This window comes from Rhagoletis pomonella, unplaced genomic scaffold, assembly GCF_013731165.1.
Source record: "Rhagoletis pomonella isolate Grant_MI unplaced genomic scaffold, Rhpom_1.0 Rhpom_scaffold_00009, whole genome shotgun sequence".
Classification (NCBI taxonomy): domain Eukaryota; kingdom Metazoa; phylum Arthropoda; class Insecta; order Diptera; family Tephritidae; genus Rhagoletis; species Rhagoletis pomonella.
The window spans coordinates 36,542,408-36,551,943 of NW_023458563.1; the positions used below are offsets into that span (position 1 = coordinate 36,542,408).

The window sequence follows — 9,536 nt, forward strand, 5'->3', positions numbered from 1 at the left end:
GAAGATGAAGATGAAGATGAAGATGAAGATGAAGATGAAGATGAAGATGAAGATGAAGATGAAGATGAAGATGAAGATGAAGATGAAGATGAAGATAAAGATGAAGATGAAGATGAAGATGATTTTTGGCCTCATATATGAATCATTTCAGACTCTTTTTGAGGCTCTTATCGGCCTCATAAATTACTATAAATTACTACATTCGGACTCTTATTTTAGGTTGCTCTTTGAGTCTTATTCAACTCACTATATTTGCAAAGGCATTCCGCACAAAGTCCTTGCAAATAACATACATACATACTTACATGCATATACACATTCCAACATGCATTCAATAGCAGCAGCTGAAGCTAAATTTTGTTCATTTTTTGTTTTCTAATTATTTTCAATTTCTGTATAAACAAGTTTAGATATAAATTTCAAATATTTATTGTTTTTATATTGGCACAAGGTGCTGGCTCATAACTTGGCTCATATATGAATCCTAAAAGATTCATATAAGAGTAAAAAATTTTTTGTTTTTGAAACTCATATTTCTTACCTACCTAGGACACCTTTCGGACTCATATATTCTGAACGCTCAGAATATGTTTGCGGGGAAGCAGCAGTTTAGGAATAAGATGTATGTATGTATGTATGTATGTAAGTGAGTAAATTAAACTCAAACAAGGAAGAAGGTAAAGTTGAGTATGGAGAAGAAGAAAGGGATAAATTCAGAAATTAAAATAAAAGTAAAGAAACCTAAAGATAACGACAAAGAGGAAGGAAAATTTAAATACCTAACCTAATAACCAGGGAACGGATTTTTAGGACCTAAAAACCTATAAAAAAGGCAAAATAAAATGACGAAATAGGCTGGAAAAGGCAAAATAAAATAGCGAAAAAGGCAGGAAAAGGACCTAGGTATTGCAAAAAAGGCAAAAAAAGGCAAAACAAAATAGCGAAAAAGGCAGGAAAAGGCACTAGGTGTTGCAAAAAAAGCAAAATAAGGCACTAAAAAAAAGACAGAAAAGAACGAAGAACAATCAAAAAATACATTTATTTTAGAAATGTTTATATTACAAGTAAAAAGAGAAAAACTATGAACTAGTTTCATTATATGAAAAATTTGTACTTTGAATCTTTGACTATTTTATCCTTTCGAGTTTCTATCTCATAAAACTTTAATCTGTATAGTTGTAGTAACATTGAACCACAAGATGCATTTTGAAGTTTTCTGGCAACATTTTCATTCGATTTTCGCGAAGAAAAGCCTTGAATGTTCTAAATGTGCGCTCGACGCAAGTTGATACAAGTGTAGCCGAATTTAAATATGGAACGTTTGAAACGTTCATATTATCAGGAATAGGGGCGTTTTCGTCGCCCTTTACAATTTTATCCACACCCCTTATTGTCTCCAAGCCTACGAAAACGGCTGAGAAAACGGCTTTGAATTTTTCCAACACCAATTTGGCAAGAGGTCCCTGCGCTTCTATAAGCCTGGGCCATGGGCATGTGTATATTTTGTATTCTTAAAAAAAAAAAATTGTAAATGCTATAATCACTTTTTTAAAGGTAGAAAAAGCAAAAAAGGCAAAAAAAGGCAAATATCTTAAAAAAGGCAAAAAAAGGCAACATCAAATGTGTATATATGGAATCAGGGAATGCTAAATCGTGGACATTCTTAATCCAATATACTCTATCTCTTTAGCAGAAAAAAAGGCAATTTCCATAAAATCCGTTCCCTGCTAATAACAATGGTGGGGGTGAATTTGTAAAAGAAGAAAAGAATGGCCATATTTAGATCAGGATAAAGGAAAGGATAAAGATGAAGAAGAAGATGAAGACCAAGACGAGGAAGAAGATGGAGATGAAGATGAAGATGAAGATAAAGATGAAGATGAAGACGAAGATGAAGATGAAGATGAAGATGAAGATGAAGATGAAGATGAAGATGAAGATGAAGATGAAGATGAAGATGAAGATGAAGATGAAGATGAAGATGAAGATGAAGATGAAGATGAAGATGATGAAGATGAAGATGAAGATTGTCATAGCCATAACTCCCTCTCTATTTCTATCAATCAATCAATAAATTTTATAATTTTTTTTTGGCATTTTTCCTAAATACAAGTAGAGCTTTATAAAACTTGTATAACACCAAATGTTTATCAAGCTTAGGATTTTGTGTTATCCGGGCAGGCTTATTAATTTAACCAGAGAATATGTTTTCTTTATTAAGTTTACCCAGCTCCCCATTTTAAACTGCTACCTGTACTATATCAGCGGTTAACACTTGTTAAATTTTTATTTAAAATTTTCGGTAAGGAATAAGCGAGTGGATGAAATATATATAAACCGTAAGAACGGCCCATATATATGTACATATATGAAAGAATACACACATGCGACGACTCTAGCCATTGTGTGTCACTCCTTTAAATCATAGTTATTTTTTTCTTATGGTATTAAAAAAATATCGTTCGTAACACTTTAGTAAATATTTATCCGTATATTAACAAAGTATATATTAAAGACTAGAAGATGACCCGGTGAACTTCATATCATCTATAATTTATTTGAATTTCACTTTGATCAATTATAACAAATCTTCAAAATGCAATATAATGAGATCACTAATACTGCCTGCTGTTATAGCTGATAAAAGATTCCACACCTATGAGATGTGCCACGCCCCTTTTTACAAACTCATTTATGTACATATATCTTTCCATAAGCACCTACCATAGGTATCTGTGCATTTCAAATTTCGAGTTCATGTGACTATAATTCCGAAGTTAGAGCTGATTAAAAATTTTCACTATGGAAGGTACCCCTCATCCCCCTCCCCCCCTTGGCGAGTTTCAATTTTTTTACCCTATTATAGGTCCAGGAGTCATGGCAATACTTTGGCAAAATTTTATTCGATTCTGTACATCCGTTCAGGCTGCAACCTGGTACATACATACATACATACTTCCACAAATATATAGTAGATTTGCTTTGAAGCGCCATTTTGCGGTTCTTTAAATAAAAAATAGATATCAGAAATTAATTTTTCGTATCACAAAACTACCGAGCACAACTCTTTATTACAAAAAAAAAAAATTCCTAACACTTTAGTAAATATTAATCTGATTATGGACTTAGTATTAATTACAAATATTTTCTTTTAAAATTTCGCAGGCTCGAAATTGATTCTAGAGCTATGGTCTAAAGGGCTTTTTTTCTTAGAATTGTATGTAGAATCCGAATCTGCTAGGAACGATGTCGAAAAAAAAATTGACCCGCCCTAGTGAACATACTTAGTTTTAGTCTGTGGAGAAAGCTTTCCAAGAGGAACATTGTACAGCCTTTCTATATAGAGTTCACTAGATTTTCCTAACAGAAACTGGGTCTGTGAAATATAAAGGTTACACAGCGCATATCTAAAAACCATGTTCATTTCCAAGAGAGACAATTTGTACAGTTAAACATTTTAAGGTATTCAGCTGTACGTAGCCTTGAATATAAAGTATTTTCTGTGAACCAGGAATTTCTGCTTTGGCGGTTATAGCTTGAGCACAGAAGTATTGAGTTTTAAATAAACCAAAAAAGTTGTTGTTGTAACCACAATACCATGTAGCTCTTGTTAATGAGATACCCATGTATATATCAAAGTATATTTTTGGTACCCGTTAAGCCTAAGTATCTTCGCGATTATGAACTTTTTTATTTGCGTTGCCACTTTAAAAATCGCGCAGATGAGTAAAGCGCCCGCAGTATCAGCGGCCTGCCGAGAGCTACTATGGTAACAACAACAACCTCTTAACTATACCTTCTTCATCCTCGGATTCGGAGTTTTCAGAATCTGAGCTATCCTCAGAAACACCATCAGTTTGCATTGGATTTATTGTAATTGTCAACGCGGAATCATCCCAAACCAAGCCCTCGTCGGCAATCTTTAGGTATAAAAAAATAGTTAATGTTTCAGTTAATTTAACTCTAAAGTCTAGAATTTACCTTCCAACCAGGCTGATGACTATCCACATACTTCAAGCTATTATTTTTCAAAACGGGCAATGGACACACCGCATAATAGTATCACAAAAAATACGCATATTAAGATTATTAGCATCGTCGGGTGTGAGCTTTCAGCTGAAAATAAAAGAAAAACTAATGAAAGCCTTGTTTTTTCTCGTATGCTTGTACATATTTATGTACATATATCATCGCTTCTCTCTACTCTTTTTATAACCTCTAGTTTCTCCTTGCCTTCTTTATACTATCAACCAAGATTTTTACCTCCTTGCTGTGATTTTTTAACAATTTCTCTATATCTGTCTTTTGTTCTATAATATTCATTTTGTTAGCCTCAGCAATACCTATCATTTCTCTCAAAGCTTCATCCACATTAGCTATGTAAATCATGCAGTTGTCGCACATGAAGCGCAAAAGCGGCCAGTTTTCCAGTGCCTTTAGGCTGTAGTCATCAGCCGACGCACATGCCTGCGTTCTATGGTACACTTTCCCGCACACACCTTGACAACGTACACCCGACTCTCCTCTGACGCCTTTTCGGCATTTCGCGCATTCTGACCAGTGTTGCCGCGCCGTCCCAAGAAAATGTATCACCGACCAACCCAAAAATGTATCCAAATGTATCCAATTTTCTGTTTTTACGTATCCATCTCATAATTTGTAAGAAAACCAAACATTTTGAAGAAAAAGACATAATTTAACCCATCCTAAGAACTTGGAATACGTGTGTACAGCGTGGCGACGAATAACTGTTACCCAGATATTTTTGAGAAATAAAAGAGTCCTTTATAGATTTTGCGAAAAAAGTATTTTATTGTTATTTTTCCACAGATTTTACTTTAGTTGCATTAATTAGTTTTTAAATTTTAATCCTTATTTACATTTGCCAGCAGTGTAAACTTTGAGAGGAAAGTTCATTTGGCACGCAGGTCTTCGTCAGTTAATTTATTCCATATCTTCTGTAACCATAGGCTAATTTTCTCCATTTTGAGTCCCTTATACTCCCCCTTCTGTCCAACCTAAGGCCTCATACTCAAAAATCGAATAGACTCGGAACTGGTGACTAGGACGGCCATTCATTCGACCAACCTTATACAGTTTTTTTCTTTTTTGTACTTTTTTTATACACTATGAAAAGTGTGTGTAAAACTACTACTGAAAAATATCTATTTTTCAACAGGAATCTGTATAAATATATGAACTTGAGATCTTTAATATATACACATAAATATACACATGAAATGTTTAAAGTTGCAAAAATTTTGAAACTAAAAATACATTTCCTACAAATAATAAACATTAGGAGCTTACATTCGCTCTATTTTAAACATTTTATGTGTTATTTTGCGCTCTGCGACAAATTTGGTATGTTAAAGTAAATAGGCAGTGTTTAATTTTATTACACGGTGTGCAAATTTGCACACATTAGAAGAGGAAAACGGTTACCTTTCTTAATATGCGCAAATAAACAAAAAAAATTTAGAGTGTATTTAAAGTCTTTTCAGTAAAATTCTTAAAAATTTCCTTAAATAAATCAAATTTAGTTTTTTAAACAGTGTATTTTAAACTACATTGAGATCTTCTTTCTTTTTATATTAACAAATGAAGATATTTGATATGAAAAAGATATATTTAATGTATATATATATATTAAGATCTTGCTTAAAGCATTTTTTTAGCTAACTAAACAATTGCTCCTAAATGCTTAAACAGACGGCAGCGTTGATCGGGATTATTTGTTATTTAATCCGGATCAACTGCAGTTAATTCCCGAGTTGATCGGGATTAACTGGGACTTAATCCGGATTAACTGCAGTTAATTCCCGTGTTGATCCGGATCAACGCTGCCGTCTGTTAAAGCTCTTATTACACTGCTTTGGTGAGATGTCTATATATGTTCATTGCTTCATTCACAAAAAATAAAATGCTCTAATTTCACGCTTAAGTAGCGATTTTTATAACATTTAGAAAACGTCATTAATGAAAATCTATTTTTTAACGAAAAAAACTTTATAGAAAATATAAAATTTTGGTCTATTTAAAAAAGTATCCACATTTATACTGATAGGAAAAAATAAGTATCCCGCAAAAATTCGTCTAAAAATGTATCCAATTGGATCTATTTAGATCCAAACGGCATCCCTGATTCTGACATCTTTGCACTCACTCAGCAGCCGTTAAGTATATTGGATGAATATATGTACATACGTATGTATGTACCATCAACATGCGAGCTATTATTTGTCTATTATGCTTATTTTTATTTTATTTATTTCGACGAAGCCAATGTCTAGTTATTGGTTTAAATCGTTATGTTTCACACTTTTAATCCAGTAATGCTAGTATTAACACCACACTTTGTAATATTGTTATATTTTAAACACCATTAGCAGAGCGATAAAAACACGTCCGTTCGCGATCGACTTCACAATTCATAATATGTGTTTGTGTGACAACATCAAGGCGCACGCCAATAATCGGAGGAGAAGCTCGGCCAAACACTAACATATGCGTAAGCGCCATGCTATTATTATTATTAATTATAAAGATATACTAAAAAGTACGGAAAAATACGAAAAATTATGACTGATCTGTTTAATGGATGAAATCTGTTTTCTATTAAATTTAACGTGTTAGTAAATATTACGTGAAAGGGTTGGCTAAAAAATCGTAGCCAGCGCCCGGATTCCAGCATTCTCTATCGCTAATTTTGTTCGATAGAAATTTCAAAAAGAATAGCAGCCGCGCCTAACAACATGCAACATACATACATGCCCCTCATACTGCCAGCTTTGGTTGATTACACATTGCTGTTACTTTTGCGTGATTTTAGTGCAAAATTAGAAAAAAAAACAATAATTTTTGAATATTTAATTAAAATTATCCTGGCCAGGATTTTTTCAGCCAACCCACTCGCGAATTATTTCCTAACACGTAAAATTTCATACAAAATAGATTTCATCCATTAAACAGATGGGTGAAGGTCGTTCCCTATTCCGATCTTCTACCTATTCTATAATAATTTTTCGTTGTTCCAGGATTGAAGTTTTAAATTTTGATCGTTCAAAAGCACAATACTGTTTGACCCAAAGAAGTCGTCAATGCGTTCGCACTCATTCTACTTATACGCAAAACCCACTTTCCCAAGGCGAATTTATACAAGGTGGTATCGTTTCAGCAAAAACAAAAATCACAACAACAAATTATACGTACAATGACGGCAAGAAGTACCCCAAAATACAACAAACACAGCATTTTGACATTCAGAAGGAACGCGGCGAATTCTAGTAACACCACCTTGTATAAATTCGACCAAAAAAATCTGACCAAAAATTAGCTAAAGTCGTTTAACTTTTTATTTTTTTTTATTTTTTTTTCCTAGGCGCATTTCCAAATCTCCGCATTACGCATATCTTAGTAGTGGTGGCAAACTATCGATTGTCGTGACTATAGATAGTGGGCGATATTTTTTTAACTATCGATAGTCTGATAATCGCCTATTTTGAAAAAGATTAAAATCTAATTGGGGCGTATTCATCGTCAAAATTAAGTTGGAACTTAAAGTTGGTTGTAACTTTATTGACAGATAGCCCATCAGTGAAATACTCGATAGTTTTGAAAATCTATCGATAGTTTGCCACCACTATATCCCAGTGGTGTTTTACCTTTGTGAATGATAGAATGCTCTTGAGCTCCTGCACATCGTGTGAATGTACCATCGCATGTGCGAAGAGTTTATTATCTGCAAAGAAAGCGAGTAGATTGCCTTTTGAGTTCAGGAGATCGGTTTATACCTCGTTTGTAGTACTTACCTGCCAATGTCGGCCCTAAAGCGACGCCACTAACGCCGCTAATTCTATACGGCGAATTTTCAGCGGCAGCCATTGCCGACGTCGGGGCTACTAGTCTTGGGTACTAGTTTTGGATGTAACACCGTCAACGTCAATGTAATTTCTTGACTCCTAAATTCAGAGTTCATCTGTGTACAGGCAAGTTTAAAGACGCGATTCAGGTAGTAAGCCGGTTTCTTATTGCTGTAAACGAGCGCCTTTAAGACATCCAAATAATTGACAATTGCATCATTTCCAATCATTTCCACGCCATCTTTATTTATGTTGGTCTTTATATCAAGCGTTGAAGAAAGCGATTCATGACCATCCACCTGGATTTCTTCATGGTCTGGATTCAACGATGGAAACACGATGACACTGCAGGAATCTAAGTTTTGCATATTTGGCACAAATCTACTGTTGGCGTTGCCTAATATATGTACGCCGCGTTTGATTTCCGCATACGAAACCAAGTTGTTTGTATTTCCTGAAAGCAAAAACAATAAAATGTAGTAAATCAACTTTTAAAGAAATATTCTTATATTTAATTCTTCGGCCGTTTTCTACAGGCGAGCGATTGGTAAGAGATGGGCCCTCTCTACTTAAGTTCTTTCCCGGTCGTTTGAAACCATATCTCAGCTCATAATGTTTTATGGAGTAGGTTTCTCGTGGAATGGACTCGAGAAGACTACTATAGACAAGAATTGGTAGGGCGATAGGAGTCATTCCCACTCTTGTATTTAACATCCTGCTTAACACAGCACCCGATTACATTTGGAACCAGCTGCATCAAGGGCTGTGGTCAGACTTAAGGACACTAGAAGCAAAACAGACTCAGGTTTTTAACAATCTAGATTTTTTGAAGACTTCGACTTTACCTTTGACAACAACGATCACTGCATAGCTGGCATCAAACCCCAATTTCGCGACGTCGAAAAGGAGGTAAACACCTCCACTGACAGCCAAGCGGCAAGCAGAGCCGAATAGCCAAAGCTACATATTTAATACGAACCGCAAGGCTAGAGATTTCATGAAGTGGGGCCATCTCAAAAGTGGTGGTGTTTTAATCGTGCTAAAACGTCGCTTACGTTCCTCAGCATACCAACTTGCTTCATGATTCTTTAATCGATCAGCTATGCGTAAGCGTTATAGCTCCTTTGCTCTACATTTATTTGTGTCTCATATATATCACCCACTAGTTCTGATAGCTTATATGATTCTCATATTGAAAATATAGCTGATCTCCGCGATACTAATATGGATTCCCAATTTTGTATCATTGATTTTAATCTTTCTGATATTATCTGGATAGATTAACAGAGGCTGACTTCCAAAACGTCAATTACATTGCATATATACAATTGGTTGACAATGTATACTTTTCCAAAAAGCATCCGAAAAGTTATCGAAACGCATCGCTAGAGTAACCAGCGCATCAGAAACAAAGTTGATGCTTTGTTTGTTTTCGGTTATCATTGGTGTTTTAAAAATTTAAAATTTCGAAAGGTGACAGGTAACAAGATCAACGGAAATAAGGTCAATTGACTTTATTTCCCACCCTGTTGCGAAATAAAGTCAATTGACATTATTACCTTTTCAAAAGCGAAATCTCCGAAATTTTTTTTTCGGCAGCAGCACTACTGAGCGGTAAAATAGCTCACGTCAGCATATACTCTGCCAAATTGCTAAACATACACTTTTCAAAAA

The 9,536-nt window shown here is 34.6% G+C and overlaps 1 protein-coding gene across 1 annotated transcript in view; it reads right to left on the reverse strand.

The window, feature by feature from the left end:
• LOC118745764 (calsyntenin-1-like) overlaps positions 1-9,536 on the reverse strand; it is a 152,991-nt gene that overhangs the window by 12,229 nt on the left and 131,226 nt on the right. The window contains 7 exon segments of the mRNA XM_036479417.1: positions 3,797-3,920; positions 3,982-4,032; positions 4,034-4,116; positions 7,665-7,685; positions 7,688-7,741; positions 7,812-7,900; positions 7,902-8,316. Of these exon segments, the coding sequence (XP_036335310.1) occupies positions 3,797-3,920; positions 3,982-4,032; positions 4,034-4,116; positions 7,665-7,685; positions 7,688-7,741; positions 7,812-7,900; positions 7,902-8,316 (837 nt within the window).